Source organism: Orbicella franksi, chromosome 11 (genome assembly GCF_964199315.1).
Source record: "Orbicella franksi chromosome 11, jaOrbFran1.1, whole genome shotgun sequence".
Taxonomy (NCBI): domain Eukaryota; kingdom Metazoa; phylum Cnidaria; class Anthozoa; order Scleractinia; family Merulinidae; genus Orbicella; species Orbicella franksi.
Genome location: NC_138155.1, coordinates 4,692,350 through 4,719,616, shown reverse-complemented (window position 1 = coordinate 4,719,616; position 27,267 = coordinate 4,692,350). Strand labels below are relative to the sequence as shown.

Here is a 27,267-nt window from a genome sequence, read left to right as displayed (position 1 = left end):
GCAATATTGGACAAAATATCAGCTATTCTTTACGTTATCTTGCAGAACAAGTACGTTTCTATTTTGAATTGAAACTACTCCTTTCAATGTGGGCAGTTTACATCTATACAATACAAAAACTTTATTGACCCTCCCCTAGTGAGGCCTTACATCAGGAGTTGCCAAGCAACATGACCTTCCGTCACGATGGCAAGCTGGCGTGACAACTTTCGATGGCTGCGTATTTGTGGTTGGTCACTTTTTCCACCGGAAACAGTTCGAGTCCTAAGAAGTGAACTGACCAAAACGCAACAGGTTAGCTTCGTCTGAAGGGATCTGTAACTTCTCTTTGCCTAACGTAAGCTTTTCCAAACGATTGAAAATGGGCATTCATCACTAGAAAGCTCAATAAACCAAGTTGAGAAAAATCCAAGCGTTTCTTGAATTATTACTGACAACAGTATATTCTCTCAAAGAGGATTTTTTCGAAGTTCAAAGCAGCTGTCTCTTTTCTCATTCTAACCACGTGGCTCGCGAACGTTTACAAGCGAGCCACACCCAGTGCTAATGGCCAGGAAATCCGAAGACAAAGAGAAAGTTCAGTGAACGTTAACACGTACACATGTACATTGAAACCTTGTTTCTAACACTGGTTATTTTCTAGATCCTAAGAGCTAAAAAATAGTGTACAAAGAGATAATTAAAGAAACAAGACATTAATACTTCAAAAAAAGTGTTAAGGTGATTTCATTAAATTAAAAGTCCATGGTACAAAAATCTGTTTTTTTTTCCTCTCTCAAACAAGTCTAAATCTAGTAACAGAGACAAACCTAAAAAAAAGAAAGCTAAATTGGCTTACTCTACGTATTTGTTGCACACAAGGACGCAAAATTACCTGTGACATGACTACAAATTATTTTTGCAAGACGTTTCTTTTCCTATAGTATAACTAAGCCATACATGTAACTATCTACTGCACTTAATTTCAATGCATTTTCCCCAAGTGTGGTGAATGCATGTCGCGTAGATATAATTAACTTAACTCACAAAACCCTTATAATTTAAGCCAGTATCGGTGTGACGGAGGACATGTCACCCTGAAATTTTAAAACAAGGAAACCATTCTAAGTGCTTTAACTCAACTTTCCACGAGCAGTGGAATCCAGACCAGCGATAATTAGTTACATGATTGCCAATCAAGAATTTCTCCTGACTTTTCACACTGTTTTCTATTTACTGTTTGAATTTTCTCATGCAGAAAATGATATTCACTGACAACAATGAAAGAAAATCTACAATACTCTCCACGAAAATCTGCAGCAACAACAAACTCATCACTTTGGCGAGAAATTTAGAATTTCCCTAATCAGATACTAATTCTAGGGATGTAAATAATAGGTTGAGTACAAAAAGTTGACTGCTGAAGGATCTGTTTTCAGGGTACAAAGAAGACAGATCTTCAGGGTTGCTCTATCTATGATTTATCTATGATTTAAGAAGCCTCATTGCACTTTGGGCAAGTGAAGGACAGACAGAATCCACCACCCTGAATGGAAAATCCGTTGGACCTCGACTATCAGACAGGACTTTCCTTGCACACACTGTTTCTTGATTTCTCTGGCTGAGAAAACATCTCTTTGTTTACTGTAACCCAGTGATCAAGAAAATTTGCACCTCCAAGAGATTTTAGCTATATTCAGGGCTTGAAAAAATACTTGAATTCCAGCTTACCTTTCAGATAACAGCTCTCAATTTTTGCTTGCCCTGGGCAAGTCCAAGTTTAATTTTTTTCTAATTTAGTTGGCAGATGATTTGCCTGGGCAAGTGAGAATGAAAAGTTGCTTGCCTGGCAGAAAAATCTACTTGTTCCGAACTACTGGATGACACTTTTTTTTTTGAGCCCTGTACATATACATCAAGGCTGTGGTCTAAGAAAAATTAAGAGGAGCCCAAAGGTTCCAAGCATAAAATCCTGGGTACCCAGAACTTAAGCTTATATGAAAAAAAGTAAGTTTTTCCAGTCACCCAAAGGCAATAGTCAGTCGCCTGTGGCACCGGGACGCTTCTGGAGCACAGCCCTGTACATGTACATCTGTGAAATTTCCAGACTTTTTCCCTATTCTCCCATACTTTAAACTGATCTATACCAAGTCCCTGCAAAATGCTAAACAGTCTGGAAGAAAAAGGCCCTAGCACAGGGCGAGAGGGTGTGCTTAAACAAACACTTTGCAACAAACAGGAAGAACATTACAACCTATACTAGATGCACTTGCCACTACAAATGAATTACTTTCCTTCTATCTCATTTTTGGGCATTTCTTCCATCAGATGGTAAATTAAAAATATTGTGAAGACAAGAAAAACTACCACGGCAAGTAAAATTTGAATGTGAGGACCACAAATGCCTTTTTCTTCTTTGGTTGGTGGAGACTTCTTCTTGACAGCTACAGTTTCCACAGAATCAGTTTGTTTCACACTGTTCCCTGTATCGTTGCTGTAAGTTTGTCTAGTCTGCTGTCGTGTTGTCACTGTGCTTGTAACAACTCTTTTTCTGGGTGTTGATGTTGATGGTGTTGAACTCAATCTTGGAAGAGGAAGGTCTTCTGGGCGAGCAAATTGTTGATCTGTAAGTAGAGACAAACTGGAATCTTATATAAATGCATTAGGGTTAGTTTTCACTAACAAAGTAAAGTATAAACACAAGGCATACAAGTAATCTACATGTACGTATAGAAAGGCCCATACAAACATACATGGTACATTTATAAACATAAACACAAGCATAAGAACAAAGAACAGACTTGTTCTTCTTATGTACAATGTACTTGTAAGACAGTTGTAGCTTGTTACTGTATGTTGCTCTCAATAGGGATTACCACAGCACAAGCATAAGCATGTATAAAGTATTAAACTAAGCATAAGGCACCATAAACCAAATGTTTGACGTGTTTTGTGCCTGAAAGTGTAAGCTCAAACTTCATTCCTAAGAAGAATGTATCAAATTCAAAGGCCTTTTATTTTAAACTAGACTGCCTAGATCTTTACTTCCATGTTATTGTGTGTTACTTCATTGTGCTTATTATATAATCTAATTACTTGTTTCACCTACACCGCTTTTTATATCATGCACAGTGGAATATTTTCTTTACATTCCCTGATGATCCCATAGATTGGTAAAAGCTTGGAATTAAAACAATAACAATAGCGGCTTCAATTGAATTGTCTATTAAGCACCCAACATGAAGGAAAACTTCAAAGTTTGATAATCCAAATAATTTAAGTAAAAGCATAAGAACATGAAAAACAAACAGAGCTATGCAGAAAAAAAAAAAAAATCCAACCTCAGAATTCCTTTTCCAATTGTCAATACCATTCTTAGCTTTACATGTACATGTATTCTTGTAGTATAGAATTTATATCCTTATGCTTTGAATGGATTTGAACACATAACATTAAATTTATAGCAAGTGAGAATTTTTTTCTCCCTCTGTTTCTGCTCAAGACAAGCCGCAGGTTAGATGGTCATTTAAGTGAACATTCTTCAAAGTACCTTTCTGATCTTCATCCATGTTATAAGAGTCTAAATGTTCTACTGACTCCAGATCCATTTCATCTGCTGTAGCATCATCAGTACCATCTGAAAAGTCTTCATATTCCTTCTTAATCTTTCGTTCTGGTGGGGATGCCTTTGTTTGCTTGGGTGAGATTTTTGCTGAGGGTGGGATGGCAGGGTGTTTTAACTCCTCAGTCAGCAACTTAGCTAAGAGAAGCACAAGGGAAGAATGGTTGAGTAATGTCAAATTTCTTGATCCTGGCAACTCAGGATGGCAGTAATAACTATTAATAGAATTCTACTAATATTTTTATTCAAATGCTGCAATCTGATTGGCTGAGCTACTAGTACACTATCAGACTTTGCATCTCCACCCTATCTGTAAGAGTAAAGAAGAAGTCCAATATAGTTTTAAAATAACTTAATAAGAATACATGTAGTTACATATTCCTTTGCATATAATTATGTTCCTTGCAATCACAGACTATGCTAGGGCCGCTTGCGGTCTGCAGTATAAGATGGATTATACGAAGATAAAGGAGACAAATAATTTATAACAATGTGTTACCAACTTTATTTCGCTCTGAAATACAGTGCATTAAAAGCAAATTTCAACAATTAACGTAATTAACATAATTCAAACAGCTCATAAGTCCCTGCCCCACACCACACCAATCCACCATTTTATTGAGCGTATACAAGTGGACCGCAGGAAAGGTAAACGAGTTTGTAAATCAAGAGAACACAACTATTGCAAAAATTTATTCTGGAACGGCAGAACCTGTAAACAGGAGAAGAAGACAATGGATTAAACATAGGAAGCACCTGGTATGAACATGACCTGAAAAAGTGTGTCCTCAGAAAAGGGAGAGGCGGGATGGACATTGTTATATTCGTCTCCTTTATCTTCGTATAATCCATCTTATACTGCAAGCCGCAAGTGGCCCTAGCATAATCTGTGATTATACTTCAGAACAGTCGCCTCATATAACAATGTGTTTTCAAAGGGGTCATCTTCACTGAATTGGTAAACTTTGCACATTAAGCAATGTCTTAGTAATGCTAGAATTGTGTTTAAGCCTGTAATAAAAGTGCCTGAATGTGGAGTTGGTTGACGAATCAGCAAGATCTACAATATCCTGCAAAGAAGCACCCCTTTCATAGGCAGCTGATGCAGATGCTCCTCTAACTGAGTGAGCTTTAAAAATACTTGTATCAATACCTGCCTAAGAGATTATATCCTTCAGCCACCTACTGAGGGAAGCACCTGAAATGGGCTTGTGGGGGCAAATGTATGATAACAAAAGCTTGTTGGGTTCTGATGGGTCCAAGGGGCAGAATTCTGAAGTGCAATGTTCATAAACTCTAAGACACAACCACCAAAGGTTAGGATTTTCCTCAAAACTAGCATGAAACGAAGTTTTTAGATCCTGGCCTACTCGAGATTTCTTTGTTAAATCTGGGAGTGCAAAGGTCACTCCTTCAGGGTTAAAGTGCCTGTACCTAAGGTCATGAGAATCCACTTCAGATACCCTTTCTATTGCAGTAAGGGCTAAGAGAAAACCAAGTTTCTGGGATAAATCCTTGAGAGGGAGACTCGTTGAACCCTAAACCACTGATAAAGGAAACAACAAGGCTGACATCCCAGGTACTAGAATATTGAGGTAACGGCGGTCTAAGCTTGTGTCAGTACCGTAGTACCTGTCTTTATTTGTTCTCAAAACAAACGTCGAAAACTCACAGTTCACAATGGGCCCAAACTTAAAATGCACACATTGACCGCACGATCTCGGTCAATGAACAAAGTCACAACAACTTGAATAAAACTTTTTGCTTCCATCAAAGGCATATGTGTATGAATGTATACGTAAGTAAGGTTTTCTGAAAATTACAAAAAGATATTAAGTTCCAAATGCTTCTTTGAATAGCAAAGGTGAAATGTTAACTTACTGAACTGTTTGCTTCGAGCTAAACGAACGGCACAATAACAACTTTTGACAAACTCCTGCGATTCAAAACACTCGCTTACTTGATTAACACATGGCGACTAAAGTCCAATGGTCACATCGCGTGACCGACAAAAAAATCTCCCAAGGGGAGTCGGAGTGACAGCTTGTATGTTCCCTTTAACAGTTGAACCACTAAGGGGTGTTCCCCAACCCTAACTGAATCAATTTTATGGTGAGTACTAGAAATGGCAGACTGGTAAACATGAAGAGTCCTATAAGCTCTCCCAAGATTAAATTCAGAAGTGAGGAACTCTAAAATGGATGCTACAGAAGCTTGAACCGAATTAAGTTTCTGTTCTCGACACCAGCTATCCCATCTTCGCCAAGCTGATGTATAGGCCTTGGATGTTCCATCCCTCCAGGCTGCAACAAGTAGGGTTTGAGCTGATTGTGAAATGCCTACCTCTGAATATGATTGGCAGATAGTAGCCAACCTGCTGGTTGAAGGTTCAACAAGGGATGGACTTCCCCTTGTCGTGTCAGCAGGCCCTGTTAGCGAGGGAACAGAATGGGAGGTGCTACACACAACTTAAGAAGCAGAGGGTACCATGGCTGAGACTGCCAGACCAGGGCGACTAGAACAAGGTGTGACACATTCTGGTCTAGTAACTGTCTGAGGCAGTGGCCTACTAGAGCAAAGGGAGGGAATGCATATACCCTTACTTTGCTCCAGTCCTGAGAAAATGCATCCACTGCCTCTGAATGAGAGTCTGGTCTCCAACTGTAAAACTGTGGAAGTTGCGTTGAGAGCCGAGAGGCAAACAGGTCTACCTCTAAGGGCTCCCAGACCTGATTTATCCGCAAACAACAAGGGGTCCAGTTTCCAGTCGTGATGGTCTAAACACACTCGAGATTTGCTTGGATATTCAGTAACCCTGGTAAATACTGAGTCTCGATGAGGATATTGTGGTGAAGGTACCACTCCCATAGATCTAATGCCAGACGTACCAGAACAGGGGATTTTGTGCCCCCATCTTGTTTATGAAATGGGCGGCAGTCAAATTCTCCATTAACAAGTGGACTCGCATTTGAACTTTGCCTTTCACAAAGATCTTGACAGCAAATGCTCCAGCCAGAAGTTCGAGACAATTTATGTGGAAAAGAGATTCCCCTTGAGACCATTGACCCCCTGTGGACACTCCGTTGCAAAATGCCCCCCAACCTTGTCGGGAGGCATCTGTCTCGATTACTAAGTCTGGAAAACCCGAAACCAGAGCTTTTCCTTTCCAAGCTTCCAGGTTGTCCCTCCCCCAAACCAATTCCTCTTTGTCCTGAGGAGAAAGGGGAGTAGCGGAGTCGTAGGCTTAAGAATGTACTAAAGCCCTGTTTTTCTCGTTTTGCAAGTGGTGGAAGTGAAGGGGCCCTGGAAAGACAGCTTGAATGGTAGAGGTAAGGTGTCCCAGTAACTTGACTAGTTGTCTCACCTTTACTAACAGCGAGTCCAGTAAGGTCTGACACTCCTTTCTTACATTCTTGATTTTGTCCCGAGGGAGTGCAAGGGACAGAGTGATGGAGTCTATCACAAATCCTAGAAATTCTATCTTTGTGGAAGGGACTAGGACTGACTTCAGAAAGTTTATCATGAAGCCCAACCCTTGCAAAAGATCTAGAGCAGTTGAGGCATGTTGGAGGGCAATGTCCCGGGATTGAACCATTATAAGTATGTTGTCTAAATAGTTTCTCAGTCTGCTGCCTAGTTGTCGTAACAGGCCTACTACAGGTTTCATAAGTTTCATGAAGACTCTGGGAGCACTTGCCAGCCCAAAGGGCGGGTAGGCAAACTCGTACACCATTTCTTTCCAAACAAACCTCAGAGACTTTTGGTTGTTCTGCCAGACAGGCCCAAGGGTCTTTGCTTATAACAACCCGGTTTGAAATGCAATGTTTCAGGCGTCCTGCCAAGGGGAGGTGATTTACGGCTAAAGGATTTAAATGTAACATCATACCTGGTGGCAAGTGAGAAGGCCTCTCTACTGGGTGGCCGGAGGGATTTGCTGCAGGGCTCCTCTGGCAGCTCTGCCTCGGCCTCTGAATGAACCCTCTAAACTGGCCGAAGTTGCTGGCATTTGGAAACCTTTGACTGGCACCACCCCAGCGGTTCCCTCGTGTCTCCTGAAGGGGGTGGTGCGGCCTCGAAAAAACAGAGCTGGTCTTGAATTCTGCCCCACAGAAGCAGCTGAAAGTACGGTCTTTGCTGTCTCTGATTTGGTCTTGATCCTTGCTTTGAATCCTTCCCCAAACAAACTTTTGCCAGCTTGTGGAAACTCTTCAGAGGCGAGAGATGATAGAGTTCCCTTTGAATTGATTTTGTTAAGGACAGCCTTGCGTCGCTCCTTAGACAAAAGTGCAGAGGCATTGCCCAATAGACGTACATGTATAGCATATGATGTGATTGCTCCAAGATCCTTCATCTGCTCATAACTGAGGATCACGTTTTCACCTGGCTTAGTTTCAGCAAGGAAGCCGTAAACATGCTCAAATAACATGGCTACCGGGCCCATGGTGTCTAACACACGATCCTGCAAAAATTTATTGTCCTTGTCGACAGTCTTGACACCAGGCAAGAGTGATGAGAGATAGTTATCCAAAGAGGGAGTGTAAACACAATCAACATCTGGTACTTTTTAGTAATTGCTTTTCTCTCAAAGGTAGACAATGGCTTATGCAATGTGCCTAAGAATGCTGATAACTGTTCACTTGCTTGCCAGCGAGCGCTATGGCAAAGTTCATAGTGTTCATCATCCTCTCCCATAGGATGAGAAGTGCCCGGGTTTGTACCATCCGACTCTATTACAACTACCTCGTCAGAGTAGTTTTCCGCCCCTCTTCACGTTTTAGTCGCCGGGGTATAGGTAGTGGTGTCATTTTCATTTGCCGAGTGAGCCCTGAACGCTCTGGCGGAGTTTGATTTCGTAACAGAACTTGGAGCCTTGGGTGCTCTGTGGACACCATCTTCGTGTGAAGAACCATTAAAAGCTTGCCAAAGCAAATTTAGAGCTTCTGGATCACTAAAAATCTGCTGAACGAGGGAGACAGGACGTACACTACCTTCCCCTTCCTTCGGCTCAGCTCTTTGAAGTGAGATGGCTGTATTATTCGAAGGATTGTCATCACCATGCTCAGAAGCGGACATCTTGGTTCAGAGCGAAATAAAATGGTGGATTGGTGTGGTGTGGGGCAGGGACTTATGGGCTGTTTGAATTATGTTAATTATGTCAATTGTTCAAATTTGCTTTTAACGCGCAGTATTTCCGAGTGAAATAAAGTTGGTAACACATTGTTATATGAGGCGACTGTTCTGAGGTATAATCTTGTATAACGTCAAGGGTCCATCAAACATACTCAGTCAAAGGGGATGTTACAAGTTACAGCAATAATTTGTATTGACATGTAATAGCCCCTGCTTTGGAGTTTCCTTACTGAACAGTAGTTCCTAGCAAAAAATACTGAAATTATAATTTGCTGTGGGCCATGAAAGGAACCTTACCAAGTTTCTTCTGATACAGTGGACGAGTGGAGTCCGTGATTGGTCCTGCAGGGGTGCCAAAGGATTTCAACTGCCTTGCAAGATCACCATCAGACAAAGCTGTCACATCAAATGGAAGACCACCTTTCACTCTTTTATTGAGTACAATCTTTTGTGGTTGCTTACTAGGAAGTTTCTGCAATTGAATTGCCATAAATAGTAAAACAGATGGTTCAGGAACACAATCGTAGTTGCCATGTACTACTAGGCAATGGCAACGTATAATTTTCTCTCCCAAGAGTACGGTAAGGGATTAATACAGGCCAGGGTACACAGGCGTTTCATTTAGGGTAGGGCACCGGCCAAATTGACTGGCTATGAGGTTGATTTTTCCCACCTGGTTTGTCCATCTGGAGGAAAGATTTTCTTATAAAAAAAGTTCAGTTCAAAAAGTTTTGCCTGCCTGTGAAAACCAGTTGCCCTCTGAAAAACGTTAATAAAAACCCCTGGGGTACACTGTGGCTGTGCTAGAGTTGAAATCAGAATGAAAAATACACAGCAATTTGCTCATATTTTTTTCTCCTAACAGCAGAAGTTCTATGGACTTTTAAAATCTCCAATTCTTTTCCATACAAGCCAATATTAATCTGCATAGGCTTGATTACTAACTGCTGTTCAGGAAAATTACCCTGCACATCTTCCCCTGAACTCCCTTTTCAGAGGGAACCTTCAGAACCAGGTCCAAGAGAACGTCAAAAATCAAGCCTATCATCTGCATTATTTCCTGCACTTGCAAACAGAAAGTAGAAATATTTTTTGTTGACACAATGTGAGCAGTTCTTGATAACCACCAGGGCATCACATACGGAGTAGAAAATCGGTGTACATACATTGTGTAACATTTGCAGACTGCAGACTGGAGACTACATTTGGGACAAAATAGCATTCTGGTTAGCCTGAATAGCACTCAGGTTAGCCTGTTTACAGTTAACTCTTGGTAACCGAATTGGGAATACTTACATGTAAGAACGTGAAGAGTTAAAAAGTCTGCATTCTGCAGTCTGCAAATGTCATACACCGGTAGAAAATATAACAAAATCTTTTGTAAAATGGAGAACAAGAATTACTTGCCAGCTAGAAGTAATGATAGTTAACCTAAGATTGTATTGTATTTCTCTGATGCTGGGAAAACTGTTAACTAACAATCACCAATTTTACTGCACTTCAAGACTTCAGAAACAAGTTACAACTTTCATTCTATTCTGTTGATTGGCATTATCTGTTTGATTAAATAAAGGTTTTTGCCAACTAGCTGACTAGCAACAATTAACATCATTGTGCAAGCTATTGTTTTTAAATCGGTTTATAATAATTAATTATACCCAACAAAATAAAAACGCCCAAAAAGACCCATTTAGCAATAAAAGGAAGTAAGATTAAGGAAAATTCGACATCTGCGCTACATTTATGTGTAAGCTTATTACTTTTTGACATTTACAACCAATTTATTCCTCACCTGCTCTGGCATTTTGAAGTACAGAAATAACAATAACAAACGATGCCAAGTTCTGTTTGCTAGAGTTTAACCATTTTTTGTATTCTGCGCGCCTGCAAACGCATGGATATTCACCGATTTTGAGAGTTGGAAACGATAAAAGATTGAGAAGAACATCAAAAGCTTAGCAAGGAGAAAATCCCTGAGACGAACCTCTCGTAAGTTTTCCAAGCTTAAGGAAATAAAGCCGCATTCTGAATGAAACCTGCTGTTTGGCTTGGAACAACAAATCACAACGAGTTTGAAAACGCACAAGTTAACCGCGTCAAAACCGCAGACGCTTATACCAGACCCATGCTGCAAAAGTCCTCCAAGCTATCTTAAAATATTAAAATATTACAGTAGAATACATTAGTGAAGAGCTCGAGTACCTCACTGGCTCGCATCGGAGAATATTCGGACGATTCATCATCATCTGATGAAAATTCCTCCTCGTCATCTTGGGAAGTCAAGTGCTCGAGGTACAAGTCGACATAGAAAGCTTTCTTTTGCTCCGCTCTCGGCAGAGGAATATTGTTGGCTCTCAAAGCACTCTTTAATCTTTCCTTTGTTAGCAGATGTGGAGTTTTGGAGAAGGTTGACATTCTGTAAAATGCACCAAAACTTACCAAGACAAGAGCACGATTTTGTTCAAAATGGGAAAATCAAGGAAATTTTGCGAAAGCGCGCCATTGGTAATCCCTCTGCGCATACTCCATAGCCCCGACCGCTAGCATCGCGTGCTCGCGGAGTGGAAAATGGCGGATTAATCAGCAGTGGAGTTGTGGTGAAATTTTCTTGTTGAAAAATGGCTCTTCCTCCTGCAAAGGAAGGCGAAAAGACGTTGGCACTTTGCCGCTTATCAGGTAACCATCTTAGTGTACTTTTGTAATGCGCTAAGCGCACTCGTGACCAAGCATGCGTTATGAATGAAATTAGAGGAACAGTCGATACAATTTTCGAGAAAAGATTTAAAAAGTAGTGATGCAGGATCGCAACATTACAATATATAGGCTTTATTTTCGTCCAGATGAGAAATTTCCCAATCTGGGATGTAACTTTTTAATTGCATTGTATAATGTAGATTGGTACACAAGCACATAGAAGCTTACACTGTACATGGTTATCAAATGTAACTTTTTTCAGCTCTTCCTGAACAATCTGTTTGTATTTCTGTATTCATTTACTCTATATTCTGAAGATCTTTGGGGTGGGTTTTCAAATTGTGGTGTACGTGTATTGGTGCAGCCTTCCCTTATCATGCCATCAACCAGAAATATTTTGTTATTTATTTGTCTATTTATTTTAATTTTTGTCATAGCGCCATCCTCTCTTCGATTTGAGCCAGTTGGCCGATGGTATGAAGCTAACATTCATCGGCGTCAACATGGCCTTTCTTCACACCACTCCAGCTCCAGTGCTAGTTCCAGTGCTAGCTCTGAGGGAGGTTATTCTTCAGATGAAGAAGATCACAGATTTCTCCTAACTTTGGATCCTACAGATTGGAAGGTAGAGTGTTAAAATTGGTAGACTATGAGTAGTCCCTCTTTTGCTTAGTCTGTCATGCGTGACGCGAAAGAACACTGCAAGAAAAAAATGGCCACGTGAAATCCTGGGGGCGAGGAGCACGCGAAAGGAGGCACCGCTGCCTAAGCCCAAGAGTTTGCCCTTTCATGGCCGAGTGATTTTTCGGTGTAGAATTTCTCATCTTGACGTCCTCTTATTATCGCCTGTTGTCAATAACCCTGGGAGATATCCTGAATAAAATTGCTCTACTCTACTCTTCAAGTAGCAAGGCAAAAACATATGCCATAAGAAGTATAGTACTGTACATGTTAGTACAGAAATGCCAGCCTTATGAAACTGAAATCTGGGAGATTGCCAATTTAACCTTCTTCCCCTGGGAAAAAAGTCGTTCAAAGTACACATAGAACTCCACCAAATTCGATGACAAAAATGCTTCAAACATCGAGAACAATTTTATCCTCAAGAAATGCCAATAACTGGCTAAAATATGTCTGAAAAATGTATATTATGCACATTCCTTCGTATTTTCCGGGAGATTAGGTGACGTGTCGATATTGAAGACTGTGCAAAGATTTGCTCTACATGTACATCCAGGGGACTCCTGCATGTAGATCATAATCCAGGAGAGTTGATATACAGTGTCTGTGTCTGCCTGTAGACTACCTGAACATAACTATGTACATGTAGCACAAAACATCAGCATGCGAAGAAAGCTGTGTGGATTTTGCAGTCAAGGCAAACACTTGTGGATTCTGTCAAGTGAACTTTCTTGGGAGTATTTTTGAGGAAATTTAAATTACAGAAACATTTTTGGGCTACTGAGAATAACTTTTGGTTCTTTTGCATACTGAATATTTTACTTTAACATGTATTTTATCTGTATCCCCAATTAGTGCTGTTGGCGCTAGAACGACCAGACACTTTAATAAAGGATATGTATGTATGTATATATCAGGAGTTAATATGCCAGTACCCAAATTATTATACTCCTGAGAGGAGAAAGGCATAATGTAACAATCAAGTATCTTGCACATTAGAACACAACACAGTTATGCTGAGTAGGGCTTGAAACTGGACTGCTAATTCACTAACAATACGGTCAGTATGCCTTGCAACATACTGTATTAGTCTCACTACAGACGTATAATATTTTACAGCAACAAGATCATTATAGGGTTCTTGGACTTGGAAAACTCAGGCACAAGGCTACTGCAGGAGACATCAAGAAAGCATGTAATTACACCTTTATAATAATGTTTATGTAAATTTATGCATTGTGTTTTCTCATACCCTTACCAATGATGTACAAGTGGATCAGTGTTCTATTGGGTTTTAGTACAAATCTACTGGCGTTCTATCACGAATGCCGTTCTCTGATTGGCTATGCTACTCGCTATCTATTCTGTGATAGATAGTGAGTAGCGTAGCAGTGTGCACTTGTTGACAAAATGATGGCCTCTTCTTGGTGTTTTTGAAGTGTCTGTGAAGAGGAATTAGATAAAGTTTTGAACAACTAGTAGATTTTAACATACTGTACTAAAACAATCAGATTATTCACTCTTGATTTCTATACGTAATAGTTGACAAGTGCGCAGCCCGAGTCAACTATCATGCGATAGAAATCTCGAGCTCATAATCTAATTGTTTAGTAGAACCCATCCCCCGAAAAAGTCAACATTTAATCCTTGTGGCCTATCTGACTGGCACAATGTACTTTCACTATACTCAGTGTTTGTGGTTTTAGCAGCATGAAAGAACTGCGGCTACTGTATGCCTGCTTCCCACTGGATAGATGTCCATTGCAAGGTTACCCTTCAGCATTTAATTGGCTGGTTTCCATAACCTACATGTAGCGAAGGCAGGCTTTATTAAATGAAACTCTTTTGTCTAAGCACACAACACACTCTGAGCAACTCGGGTTCAAAACCAGAACACTAGATTCAAAGTCCAGTTCACTGACCATCAGGCTACCATACATGTACTGCTCCCAAAATTTTATAATATTGTCCTCAAAGTGTTTTTGCTCAAGCAGTCATTTGTAATATGTAATACATGTAAAACTACTTTTTCAGAGAATTTTTTAGCCAGTTCAGGCTCAAAGTTTTATAATTAATTGTCCCCAAAACGTTTGCGCTCAAGCAGTTACAAAGTACATGCACTGTAATATGTAATAAAACTACTATTACAGAGTCAACCAGCTCAGGCTTTCTTAACTGAGCAGTCTTTTTTTAGTGGTACTTAACTTTTTGGATGAATAATTCCACTTTGAGACCATACACTCCTGTACACACATTTTTTGATGTTGATTTATTTTCTTGAATAATTCTATTTTTCAGTTCGAAAGAAAGTGCTTCGACACCACCCAGACAAAAAGAAATCAACTGCAGGCTCTTCAGATAAAAAGCTTTCTGATGAAGATCTTTTTGCATGCATAACCATAGCAAATGACATTTTAAGCAACAAAGAGAAGCGGCAAGCTTATGATAGTGTAGATCCATTGTTTGACGATTCCATTCCATCTGCGAATGCCAACTCTAGAAGTAATTTTATTGACGTATTTGGCCCAGTGTTTGAAAGAAATGCAAGGTTAGTCGAAGTTATTACAGTTGAACATCCACTAATGGCAGCCTCCCTACAATGGGCATCTCTCCACAATGGTAAATGCTTTTTGTCCCAGGGGATGGTTCATACATTCACTCTTATTTTAACCTCTCAGTATACAGTGGCCACCTCTCCACAATGGCAACAGCCAGTAAAGTGCATCCCAAACTACATGTACATGTACCAAAATAACCTCTCTATAATGGCCAGTTAATCAACGGCTGATGAATGGTGTCTACCAAACCCCATGTTACATTGTAAAAGTTCATGAAAATTGATCCGCACCACACGTCCTTGGTCTCTGTTTCTGTTTGGTTTCTGCAGTTTTAGTGATATATTTTGATTGTGTTAGGTATTTCTATGATACAGTAAGCATTTTTTAAATACATAAATGTTGTACCCCCCCCCCAAAAAAAAACAGGTGTCATATTACACCCCTACCTCCCCATAATGGCCACCTCTCTATAACAGCCACTTTCATCTGTCCTCAAGGTGGCCACTGTAGAGAGGTTGGACTATATCTTTTTATTTACTTGACATTAACATGTATTTTTGTAACTGAACACTTCATGAACTATCACATCTCCATTACAACTTCAGTACAGAATTTTTCAATACATGATTATTCCTTTCTTGGTAGTGGTTATTTTCCCCAAGGAAACCTGTCAGTTTTGCAGAAAGTCAGTCATTTATTTACTTTTTGCTTGTTCACTTTCCTTTTGTATCACAGATGGTCCAAAGTTCAACCAGTCCCACCATTAGGAGATTATAATTCTACATTTGAAGAAGTTGACAATTTTTATAGTTTTTGGTAAGTTACCAGTTGATTAGCATTAGGTTTTATCACTGGTTTGGACATAGGACACAGGACACCCAAACACTGTATCAGCTGCAATATTTAATCATTCACATTCATGTAAAATAAATGTACTGTTATTTACCTGTGTTCCTGGGTCTGTTTGAACCATTTAGAAGGGATTTGACCAGAGGCAAAGGTGGTTTACATTTCTCGTCTGCCACTTTGTGAATGTGACGCTCTGATTATGTCTCAAGTTTTCATTACATCTTCATTAACTATGACCTCTCATGCGTGTCCATTATGAAACCTGAGAATCTCTCCCCCAATGAGAGTTAGTAGTTAATAACGATAATGAAAACTCGGTAATCAGAGCATCATATTGACAAAGTGGCAGACAAGATGGCTTCGCTTCTATTCAAATCCCCTCTAACAGATCAAAAAGAAACAGGAACACAGGTAAATGACAGTACATTTATTTTGCATGAATGTAAATGATTACATTATTGCTGATACAGTGTTTGGGTCCCCAAATTTTGGCTCATGCACATGCACCAAATTAAAATATTGTACATTTATGTACCTACATGTAATATTGGGAAATCTATCTTTTTGGTTAAAAAAATAGTTTTTTCAGCATTGAAATTAAGGCCCATTTAGCATCACGGCAGCCAAAAACTAATTTAACAGTTAAAACAACAATTTTTGTGAAAATATGGGTGTTAAAGGGTTAAACAGTTACATTAACTATTAGCAACTCCAGATAATTTTTGAGCGTATTACCGGTAATTAACTGCTTTCCACTTTGAACAGTTTTCTTTTAGAACACATAGGCATGTCCATGTACTTTTATTGGACTGCAGCCCTATGTATGCATTGCAGACTTATGATACAAGGTCATTTTATTCTTGGTCCTTTTCGTTTACATGTAGGTATAATTTTGATTCATGGAGAGAGTATTCCTATCTTGATGAAGAAGAAAAAGAAAAAGGAGAGAAGTAAGTAATCCAAATCACATGGTAAGGCAAAGAAGATTGATATTATTCACTGAGGTCAACGAGATGTCTTATCTCTTTGAATTAACAAGGTCTTTTCTTTTGTACGTGTAACAGGCATTTTTGAATTTTCCATGAACAAGTTAAGAGAATGTAGTATGAATTTGAATCATTACTTGAGTGATAAAGGATGAAACGCTTGTGACAACCTCTGTTTATTTGCAGCCGTGATGAGAGAAGATGGATTGAAAAGCAGAACAAAGTGATGAGACAAAAGCGGAAAAAGGAAGAAGTCGCTCGTATTAGGAATCTAATTGGTAAGTACAAAGCCTCTTATTCTGCTAAGCTAATTCTATGGAAAAACACATTGTGAACTGACCTGTGTAGGACCAGACACATTACCGACACACCACCGACACACCACCAACACGTTAGCCTCTTCCAGGCGTTCAGTTAGTTGCGCGTTGGCCGAATCACTACCAACGCGTCCACCGACCCGAAAATAAAATAAAAAATAAAACAAAAATGAAATAAAATCCTTAACCTTCCTCAACAGATGAAAGGTATTCGTTGACAATGCCGTTACAGTCACTTTGCTCTTCTTTTGATGTGTGTTGTACAGTGCCATTTTTTAACGTAATATGTCAAACACGAAAAACCATGTCTCACCACATTTTCAAACACCGAGACGAGAGTTGAAAAAACCTTTTTTAGTACCTTAAGTACTTGTTTCTACTATTTCATGGCGGAAAGCAAAAATAATATAATAGCGATTCCCCTAATTATTTTGACATGCAAGGAATTTCACATCAGAAAAAAATCTTGTAGGGGCAACCGAGAGACAAAGTTGCATTCTGCGCGCTTTTTTAATCAATGGAAACGATGAGAAAGAACCACTGCCTGTAAATATGGAGAATCCGACGACACGACCGAAAATTCGAATTTTCTTTCATTGCGTCTATTACCGTTCGCGACCTTTTTGTACATTTGCCGTTTTCTTTTGATTTTCGGTCTCTCGGCCTTTCTTTGCTTCACACGGGTTTCCTATTAAAGGACACTTGGTGCATAAGTGCTGTGTTATTAGGAGGAACTTTTAGTAGAGTAGAGCCGTTTGACTGTGCTATTACAAATTATTTGAGAGGTCGTTAAAAGGTCTGCATGGTTTCCACTGTTATCTTTATGTGGCTTTGTTGATAGCCTGTAATGCAAGCGTATTTTGGCGAGCGATCGAGCGCATTGTGACAAAGCGAGCGCCAGTTTGGATTCAAACTCGGAAGAGACTTGGGGAGAGACGAAAAGGTGTCCTAGGGAGTGGGTGTTAGGCTGAAAGAGGAGTAACGAGCTAATACCGCTGTAATTCGTGAATACACGGAAAACGCCTGCACTGTAGGCTACTTTGTTGAGTATGACACTGTAATTTGGCATGTGCTTGCGGTGCACTTTTTTAGCTTCATGACATGTTGTTGACAGATTAATGACAGGTTAATTACAAGGGGGCTGAGCGGCGGCTTCAATACTTTGTCTACAGACTCTCCCCTTCTTTCTCTCTCCCCATTTCCCCCTTCTCTTCTCTCTCTTCTATCCTCTTTCCTCCCGCTTTCTCTTCACTCCGTCCTTGACTGTTGATCCCGTTCACAGGCTAACACTTCCGACACACTACTGACACACTACTGCGACCGACACATTACCGACGCGTCGGCCGAAATACTTACCAGATTCTTTACCTTTACCGAAAGTTGCACAGACAAGTTGAGTGAACTTCTATCCAGATCTGAAAAAGTTCTTGTTTAGGACGCACAAAGCTCATTGCGTTCGATCCGTATGTCTTGAGTTCAAGCCAAACACTTCCCCATCCATGCTCACTTATATCTGATATATAATGATTGTTGGATGCTTATTTTTTAATTTTTTCTTGTTGTAGATAACGCTTACGCACGCGATCCTAGAATAAAGAAATTTAAAGATGAGGAAAAAGAAAAGAAACTCGCAGAAAAGAAAGCAAAAGAGGAAGCTGCCCGTGCAGTGGCTGAAGAAAAAGAACGAGTGAGTAAACTAAACAACCTCTCGCTTTACAAATATTATATTTACCAAGACTGCTATTTTGGGTCAAAATTAAATCTCTTCTCAACTTTGCATTTCAACTTTAATTTTTGGTACCCCACAAGCAGAGTCTCCTTCATCGAAGACGACGCTGCTCGGAGGGGAAAATTATTGGCGAAAATTTTTGGCGAATTCGTTTTAAAAGCGTTTGCAATGTTTTGCAATGTGAATCAGTGAACTAATCATTTTTACTGAATTCCTGTCAAATTTCTATTTGATTGTAGCAAAGACTTGAAGTATTAGAAAACGAAAGAAAGCTTAAAGAAAAGGAAGAACAAGAGGCAAGGGAAAAGGTGAGGAGATTTTTATCAATAATCTTTTAATTTTTTAGCAGTTGTGTTTGATCTGGCTATCACAAACACCGGGCTGTTTGCAGTCTCTTCGTTCTTTACATCGCGACAAGTGGCCTGGGGCCCGTTGCTCGAAAGGCCCGGAAACTTTTCGGGCCCGTAAATCCATTTTTAGTTAATCTGTATCTAAAAACATACAGGTGTACAGTGTATACGCCTGAAACTTTTTGCACGAAGAGAACGTCTTTTCATATTAAGAATATGTGAATAAAACAGCTCTGTAATCAAAAGGTTTGAGAAACGGCTCCCTAGAGCCCCGACCAAACGATCAAAACATGTCAACGCAACATATCGCAACATTGTTGGGCGCAACATGTTGCGTGCGTTTGGCCACCGTGTTGCGATGTGTTGCGACATGTTGGGTGTTGTTGGCTCAAATTTGAAATGGTCAAATTTGAGCCAACAACACCCAGCATGTCGCAACACATGGCAACACGGTGGCCAAACGTACGCAACATGTTGCGCCCAACAATGTCTTAACGAGCGAGAGGAGGTTTGGTCCCAGTCCCCTCTCAACAGCGTCAGTCCACGAACGAGCTGCCTCTCTTTATTAAGGTGGTTCGATACAGTTTTTTCTCAACCATACCTAGCATTTACAATTGGCGTTTTACCAACCTTGCCTTGCTCCGATCGACGTGGAAATTACACCAGTTTTTGGAAAAAGATTGAAATTTGGTTTAATATATAATTTTAGCATAATTTTTTTATATATCGGGATTTTGTAACACAACTTTTTCGTGGGTTCGAGCGCCTCCTTCATCGACAAATTTAAAAGTTTTCCGGTGTATCAATGCTAATGAAACTTTGGAATAAATGTTAACATTATCAGGCATACATGGTTAACGTTTTAGAAAAATCTATCCTCCTGATTTAAGACTTCGGAAAAAGCGCTGAAAATCGAAAATTGTTCTAAATTTATTATGGAAGTGATGTTGTGTAACGAAAGGTGTTCCGTGCGGAACTGCACGGTTAAGGACGGATTTGAACTATCAGATTGGGAACTGTTGAATACAGGGATAACGGCGGACGGACTTGTCTTGGGGAAAGCTCTGAAGAGCACAGGCTCGCTGCACGGCACTCGTTAGTCAGTGCCAAAGGTACAGGGTCGTTGTCTCTCGTCAGCCGGACAGTAAATCAGCAAGGACTCTCACAGATCTGGAACTCTCTTGTCTTCTTTATTGTAGATTAAACCTCGTAGTACATAGCTCGAAGGTAACTCAGTACGTGCCTGCTTATATGTGCTCACGGTACGATAATGATGGCAGGTAAACTTTAAGGTTTCCAGCGAAATAAACGTCTAAGTCAAGTCTTACCAATACCAGCATCCGTAAAGGAAATTGCCAAACGTTTAGAGCTTCCGTTCAAGATAAGTTCGAGGAAATTGCTCAAGATATAGGTAAACAATGGTGTTGGTTGACAATACACTACGTCGCAGCTGAGAACAGGTAATATGAATAAATTACTGATATTAATACGAAATGCTAGACTATGAATGATCTTAAGCGTTAACGAGAAGTTCCTTTCTATGTCAACATTTATGAATTTGTAATTATTCTGCATTTAAGATTCATACATTTATCTCATGACATTTCCTGTAGATTACGATAAGTTTACAATTCTAGGTAAAGTGCGGAACTTATTCACGATAAGGATATATAGAAGAGCAAATATTACGCATAAACCTACTTCTTGTTTTGGGGAGTATTTCTCTTCTGTGACAGTTGAAAAAAAGTCTCGTTCTCGAGATCAAGAAATCACAAACCAACAAAACTTTCATGGCTTCAAAACATAACTTCAAGGCACATTTTGGTATCTTTTGAAGTAATTTAATTAAAATAGTGTTCTCCTTTCAGTCCATTTAATTTCATTAAATTACGTGGGTTGAAATGTTTTCGCGATTTATTCGAAGTCAAACATACAGAAATTTTTTATTCTTGGATATTCCCCTACCATACATTGTAATTTCAGAAATTGGCGTCAGATTTTCTATAACAGATCTGGTTGGTTTCGTTTCCATGGAAATATCGATTACTCTAAAGAACACATTCAACCAAACTTCAATCCTTTTCCAAAAACATGTGTCATTTCCACATCGATCAGATCAAGGGAAGGTTGGTAAAACGTCAATTGAAAATGCTAGGTATGGTCGAGAAAAAACTGTATCGAACCACCTTAATGCTAGTCTCCTTCGCAGCCGTTATTAGGGTGGTCACGCAACGCTTCTCCCCCACCAACTGGTGGGGGAGAAGCGTTGCGTGACGACCCTAATAACGGCTGCGAAGGAGACTACCTTAATGCTCGTAACATTTGATTTGTGTAATATTTACGTGTGTTTGCTTTTTCTATTTATCTGTTTATTTGCATTATCCTTTCAGGCGCAGGCAGCCAAAGTGGAAAAAACTAAGATGAAGAATATAATGAAGAAAGAAAGGAAAACAATACGAACTATAATAAAGGTAGAAAGGTTTTAGTTCCTTAAGAAACTACGTGGTACATTGAGACGAGGTATTTTAAAAGCAGTTTTCTCTTCTACTGGATCAGCAACAGTATTGTCTGTTTTTTTATTGTCAGAATTATGAATATTTTGTCGACGATGAAGAAGCAAGAATACGGGAAATGGAAGTGATGGACCGACTTCTTGAGGTTACTTCACTTGAAAGGTAATACATGCTCAAAAGTGCATGCGGTCTGTTCAGATCTTCAATGAGTTCTGCATTATGTTCACATCAGCTCACTTCAACTCTCGTGGACTGACTTAGTCATGATGAGGCCCAATTAGTGGTTTTCGGGATATAGGATATTAATTAGGCCAAAAAGTAACGGGATCCTCAGATTCACCCCCTCCCCCTCCCCTCCTTAATGGTACCTCTAATTATGATATTTTAAATTTTGTGTTAGTTTACAGTCTTTTCGAGAAGGTCTCGAAAAAGCCGATTCAAAGGATGAAGTTAGAGGAATTTATGAGAAAGAGGTGAGGCAACCTTACTATCACGTATCTATTGCATTGTGACCACTGATTTATTGTTTACTTTTTATAAATGAGTTTAAAGAATTGAATTGTTGCAAGACGCCAACCGCTGGTATCGATGGAGGAACTTCGACCAGATGACCATAGCACGAGAACGTTGTTGAACTGAAGGTTTAGCAGTACAATTGCTTTGCTTATAAGTTCTACATCTCGAAACATTTCGTAGTTGTCCTCTGCAAAATAGTGACGTGATGTTAACAAAATCTACTTTTTGTGAAAAACTTTCACGAACCAAGAGTTTTTTTTTTTATGTGCTCTTTAAAAAGACCGCATTTGACACTATTATCAAGCTAGTATCCCAAATTTGAACGATTGAAGAAATGATCGCCGTTCTTGTAAAAATTAACCTGCAGAACTGAAATTTTGATTTTGTAGTTACTTGAGGGGAGTAGTGATGGCACAGTGGTGAGAGCCTCGCCTTCTACCAGTGTGGCCCGGGTTCGATTCTGGGGCCCGTTTCTCAAAAGCCCCTTAAACCTTTTTGGGCTCGTAAAGCCATTTTTAGTTCATCTGTGTCTGACAACGGAGAAGTGTATGCGCCTGAAACTTCTTGTAGAAGGGAACCTCTGTTCATATTAAGAATGTGTGAATAAAACAGCTCTGTAATCATAAGGTTCGAGATTTTGCTATGGTTTTCCGGGTGCAAAAACGTTTCGGGACCTTCGAGAAACGGGCCCCTGGCCCGGTGTTGTATGCGAGTTAAGTTTGTAGTTGGTTCTCGCCTTTCTCAGGGCTCTCCGGTTTTCCTCCCTCCACAAAAACCAACACTCCAAATTCCAATTCGACCAGGATAGAGGACCGCATGAAAACAAGCTAAATTCCTCTCTAAATATTGTAATTGATTTTCTCGTCTGTTGATCGATATTTCAACATTCTTTTTGCAATAGATGGAACAAATGAGAGAAAAAATGAGACAAGAAGCTATAGCAGAAACAAAACAGACTACGAAGAACAAAGATGATGGAGCAATTAGTGACGACTGGACAGAAGATCAGACACAGCTGCTTATTAAAGCTGTTAATCTGTTTCCAGCTGGAACAGCCTCAAGGTACAAAGCGTGTATAGGGATCTTAAAGGCAGACCACAACGGTAACGAGAAAGTTGTTGAACAAACTATTTTAAAAACGTTTGTTCATTGACTACTTAAATCTGATTAACAGGCTAGTCGATCGGCGTGCACATTGAGCGTTGAACATAGGCTCTTGCAATCCTGTTTATCTCGACCCCGCCTGGTTAGAGTTGCAGTTTTATTTCCGTAACGTGTGTTTTCATCCCGTATCCCGCCGTCAGTTTTAAAACTATCCCGCTTCCCGCACGTCAAAATGGGCAAATTCCACTCCCGCTGAAGTATTTGTATCGCGCATCCCGCCATTCATTTCTGATCGGAGTAGGGTCAGTTGACAACGACAACATTAACAACAACAACAACAACAGCAACAGCAACAGCAACAACAACAACAGCAAACCCTAATACATTCCTGTCTGTCTTGTTGTGTTTTGGTTTTGTTTAGATGGAAGGTAATTGCTGATTACGTCAACATGCATGCCAAGACAGGCACTTTACGCGACTCTAAACACGTGATCAAGAAAGTCAAGACTTTACAAAAGCTAGGTTAGTTAAGTAGCTCCATCTTTCTGTTGTACCATCGTTCAGGCGGTAGCTAATGTGAGCTCTTATTAGGCGTTAGTTTCCAAGAGCAACATAACTCACATTACAAGTGAATATATGAAAGATCATATATTTGAACTGCGGAGAAAGATATGAAGACGTTGAGACCTGAATTTTTTTCGTGCTTTAATTTTACAAGTGCTTAAGTTGTATGTACAACTGCGATGATCAGTCAGGTCTTCATATCTTCACTTTACGGGTATATTATGAACTCACAACGTGACCAGTTCCCAGTCGGCTTGATAGCTCAGTTGGTAAAGCACTGCTGCGGTATCGCAGAGGTCATGGGTTCGAATCCCGTTCAAGCCTGACTGATTTTTTTTTTTTTTTTCAGGCTTTAATTTCCCTTCGATGATCAATCATGTCTCCATATAGCTCACATTAGTTGCCAACTTCTCTCGAAATATCGATTCTCCTTACTGGTTGTGATCCATTTCTTTAATGATGGTTTTGAGAATTTTGCAGTACATCAAGTTAATTGCGTAGTTGTTGATTTTCTCGGTTATCCGTTGGGAGTCGGTTAGGAGAATTTAGATTTTGAGCGCTTCTGGAAGCAATACAAATAAAGTCAATCTATGTATTTGTTGCACAGATAACAGAGGCGCGACTCCAGTGATCTTAACTAGTGTAATGCTGGAAAAAATGTTTGTTCCACAGACCCAGCCGTCAAACAGGAAGTTAATCGAAATGCTTTTGCGAAATTTGACAAAGATCGCTCACAAGGCAAGGCCACCTCATCCACGGAGTCTGACCCAACAGTAAGATATGATGGTGAGTAGAGGGACATAACGAAGCAGAAATAGTTCTTAAATACAGTACAACCCTGTGTAATCTACCTTTTCTTAATGGGCTAAATGGGGTTGTTTTAATTCACAACTCAAAAATGAAATTCATATCTTCGCACCGCCGTCTAATAGTGATATTTGATGATGTAGAAATAGCTAGCAATTCTTACCCTGTTTTCGATCTTTGTTTGTAAGCGAACAAATCTACAGAAGGTGCTCAGCAGACATCAGCATGGACGTCGGAGGAACAAAGAGTAAGATGCTGCCCTGTATCAATAAAATAATGTAAAGCAGTTTAAAGTTCATTGACCGATCGATGGACGAATCGAGCGAAGATCCATCGTTCGACTGCTTGCTTGCTTGCTCGATTGATGGATTGCTTCCTATTTAGATTCCGCACTTAATAATAAGTTTATGAAGTGGATCATACGTGTGAAAAGTGAATGAGAGAAAATCGGAGAGAAAAAATTCTTTGAGATACCGTAACTACGGGAATCGATAGAACTCGCAATTGATCAGCTCCAAGAATTCTACTCAGAGGTAGAGCGTTCACACTAACTTCGTGATGGTCGCAATCTGGATTGATTTTCACACCTTTTCTACAGCCGCTTAAGTCGCTGCATAACTACAAACTTGAAGACGTCTTCTCCTTATTTCTTTTATGCCCACAAATGGTAGCGCGGTTTGTGCATAGATTGCTCATATTCGCTGATATTTATTTTTCGCGAGAGCTCAGTTCAGTTTTTTTTTTTTTTTTTTTTTTTTTTTTTTCAGTTTTTTATTATCGCACACTATATACAGAAAAACAACTTGACGTAAGATGGTTTACAATGATATAGGAGAAATAAATACAGATAGAAATTAACTAGAAGTAACAATATTTAATTGTGTACAGTGACCAAAGTAACCAATGAGCTTTCGAGTTGGTCACTGTCATGTAGTTATAAGTTGGCGTTGGCCGCATGCTAAGTTAATTTAAATTAATATTTACATTAAAGACGATATTATTATCATAGAAGAAGAAAGACATACATAAATGCAAGCTAAAATAAAGGAGAAACAATATCCTGAATATTGTACAGCAGTATCTTACATAACTAATAGTTAAACTATGATCAAGTAGAAATAGCAGTAACATTTGCTTTATCCGTTTTTTTAGCTTTTAGAGAAAGCCCTTCGCACATATCCTGCGAATACACCCGAAAGATGGGAGCGAATAGCTGAAGCTGTACCGGGGAGAACTAAAAAGGAATGCATGAAAAGATACAAGGTATAGTAGTGTACATGAAGTTGCAGTTGAACCTGATCTCGATTACCAGCCGCTGGTCGGGAAAGGAGCCCGCGCTCAGGGTCTGGACTCGAGACAACGGCGGAAATCGAGGCTAGGTTGAACCTCGCTGTTTCGAGCTCTTTAAAAGAAACGAAAAATAGTTCGGCATGTCGGAGATCCGACTTAAAAAGTACATTCAAGGGTAAATAATTTGATTCGAGACAGCGGGAAGTTCAATCGAGATAACGGAGTTCGGAATAGCGAGGTTCTACCGTAATCGGGCGGATGCGTGTGCAGGTCAGGATTTTAGACTATTCGTGAAAAATTTTCCAAAAAATTGCACGAGCCTCAATATGGAAGAATTTTCAAATATCACAATTTCTTATTTATTATGTGACAGAGAAATACGAACACGTGCGTTTTAGTTTACACCGTAGGGCAAATTAAAAAGCACCTGTTTTCTCTCAGCCAATCACAATGAAGTAATCTTTGAAGTAATTTTCTCTATCATAGAGTAAAGTGCGCAATCTTTTGAAGACGTTTGTTTAGTCTCTGCAAATAAACAGTATTTGGGGATTTTAAGCGATTTGCTTTTAAGCCAATTTTTTTGAGACGACGAGGCGCAATGGCCCAGTGGTTAATAGTCAGCTCATCGCTTGATAGAACGGCCAGTGCTCGTTATGTCATGTGCAGGGCCATTGTCTCGTCTGCTCAGACAAGACACTTTACTCCCAGGAATGTAAATGAGAAGCAACGAATCCTCTGGTCTATTCTTTCTCCTTAAACCCTGCAACTCTCGTGGTCGATTGATTCAGCCCAAACACCGATGGCTTACAATACCAAACCCAGCATTGCTGTATTGCGATGGACGCAGGTGTTTTATTTTGTTTTATACCTATGTTTAATCCTGCTATGTTTTTTCATTTAAATCCTAGGACTTGGTTGAGATGGTGAAGGCTAAGAAAGCGGCTCAAAGTAAAGACAAAGCGTGACAGATATTGTTGAGACAGGAAGTGTGCCGCCAAAATAATCCTTACAAATATTACTTCAAGAGTTGCTGTGACGGAATATGCCAGCTGGTGTCTTTGCAGCTCCATAAACAGCCAAAGGCGTTAGCAGAGCCTTTTAACTCTGCATTGCACTCATTCTCTTGTAAATAAAGTTGAACAATTTCGTACTAAGTGTGAGTTTCATTTTCTGTTCCATTCGGTGAGAAACCAGCAAGGCCCGTATTCAGTAGGCATATCGCTTTCTCGAGACGCTTAGAACTAACGTGCAAACAGAAAGCGGAAAAAATGATAATCTTTCGTCGTCTGTCTTGAGTTGTTTGTCCATGAAAGTGAGAATATTAATGTTTGCTAAATAAGAGTTTGTTTTGCCTATTTTTATGCTGGATTGCTCGTTCAAGGAAAAGAAAACAAAGTCATAAGCTCTTAAAAAGTTCTGCCGCTTACCGTAAACTTAAATTCTGCATTGCGATGAGTAAACTTGAGATTTTTTCAAGGCTGGTTTTATTGTGTAGTTAACTGGTGTCAAGGGATTGTGTGATGTTTTTTTGTTGTTTTTTTTTTTCAGCGGGAACAATAAATTAGTTTGTCAGGAAAA

At 39.7% G+C, this 27,267-nt stretch overlaps 2 protein-coding genes across 3 annotated transcripts; one reads left to right on the top strand and one right to left on the bottom strand.

Moving 5' to 3' along the window:
• Window positions 1-1,479: 1,479 nt before the first annotated feature.
• Window positions 1,480-11,233, bottom strand: LOC145502818 (uncharacterized). The gene is made up of 4 exons (XM_081482207.1): window positions 10,934-11,233; window positions 9,029-9,203; window positions 3,530-3,739; window positions 1,480-2,603 (listed from the first exon to the last, which is right to left on the bottom strand). The coding sequence occupies exons 1-4, from the start codon at window positions 11,144-11,146 to the stop codon at window positions 2,266-2,268; spliced, it is 936 nt and encodes a 311-aa protein (XP_081338333.1). The 5' UTR covers window positions 11,147-11,233; the 3' UTR covers window positions 1,480-2,265.
• A 39-nt stretch (window positions 11,234-11,272) lies between these two features.
• On the top strand, window positions 11,273-26,839 carry LOC145502814 (dnaJ homolog subfamily C member 2-like). 2 transcript variants are annotated; one of them, XM_081482201.1, is made up of 18 exons: window positions 11,273-11,407; window positions 11,863-12,050; window positions 13,226-13,301; window positions 14,405-14,654; window positions 15,400-15,480; window positions 16,398-16,463; window positions 16,686-16,777; window positions 18,382-18,503; window positions 18,785-18,853; window positions 21,286-21,366; window positions 21,482-21,570; window positions 21,809-21,881; window positions 22,826-22,986; window positions 23,450-23,550; window positions 24,265-24,378; window positions 24,588-24,646; window positions 25,552-25,662; window positions 26,598-26,839. In XM_081482201.1, exons 1-18 carry the CDS (start codon window positions 11,350-11,352, stop codon window positions 26,652-26,654), a joined length of 1,848 nt encoding a protein of 615 aa, XP_081338327.1. In that variant the 5' UTR covers window positions 11,273-11,349; the 3' UTR covers window positions 26,655-26,839. The 2 variants fall into 2 exon arrangements, with proteins under 2 accessions (XP_081338327.1, XP_081338328.1); XM_081482202.1 differs by lacking the exon at window positions 24,588-24,646 and having other exon boundaries at window positions 11,274-11,407.
• The last annotated feature ends 428 nt before the right edge of the window (window positions 26,840-27,267 follow it).

Bases quoted from the DNA above. Each gene is read 5' to 3' on its own strand.
- LOC145502818 (XM_081482207.1), bottom strand. From the start codon at position 11,146: ATGTCAACCTTCTCCAAAACTCCACATCTGCTAACAAAGGAAAGATTA. The intron at 9,204-10,933 runs GTACTCGAGCTC...ATTCAATTGCAG, and splicing joins CTCCGATGCGAGCCAGTGAG to AAACTTCCTAGTAAGCAACC. The intron at 3,740-9,028 runs GTAAGGTTCCTT...TGCTTCTCTTAG, and splicing joins ACTGTATCAGAAGAAACTTG to CTAAGTTGCTGACTGAGGAG.
- LOC145502814 (XM_081482201.1), top strand. From the start codon at position 11,350: ATGGCTCTTCCTCCTGCAAAGGAAGGCGAAAAGACGTTGGCACTTTGC. The intron at 18,854-21,285 runs GTGAGGAGATTT...TTATCCTTTCAG, and splicing joins AACAAGAGGCAAGGGAAAAG to GCGCAGGCAGCCAAAGTGGA. The intron at 21,882-22,825 runs GTGAGGCAACCT...TTTTTGCAATAG, and splicing joins GAGGAATTTATGAGAAAGAG to ATGGAACAAATGAGAGAAAA.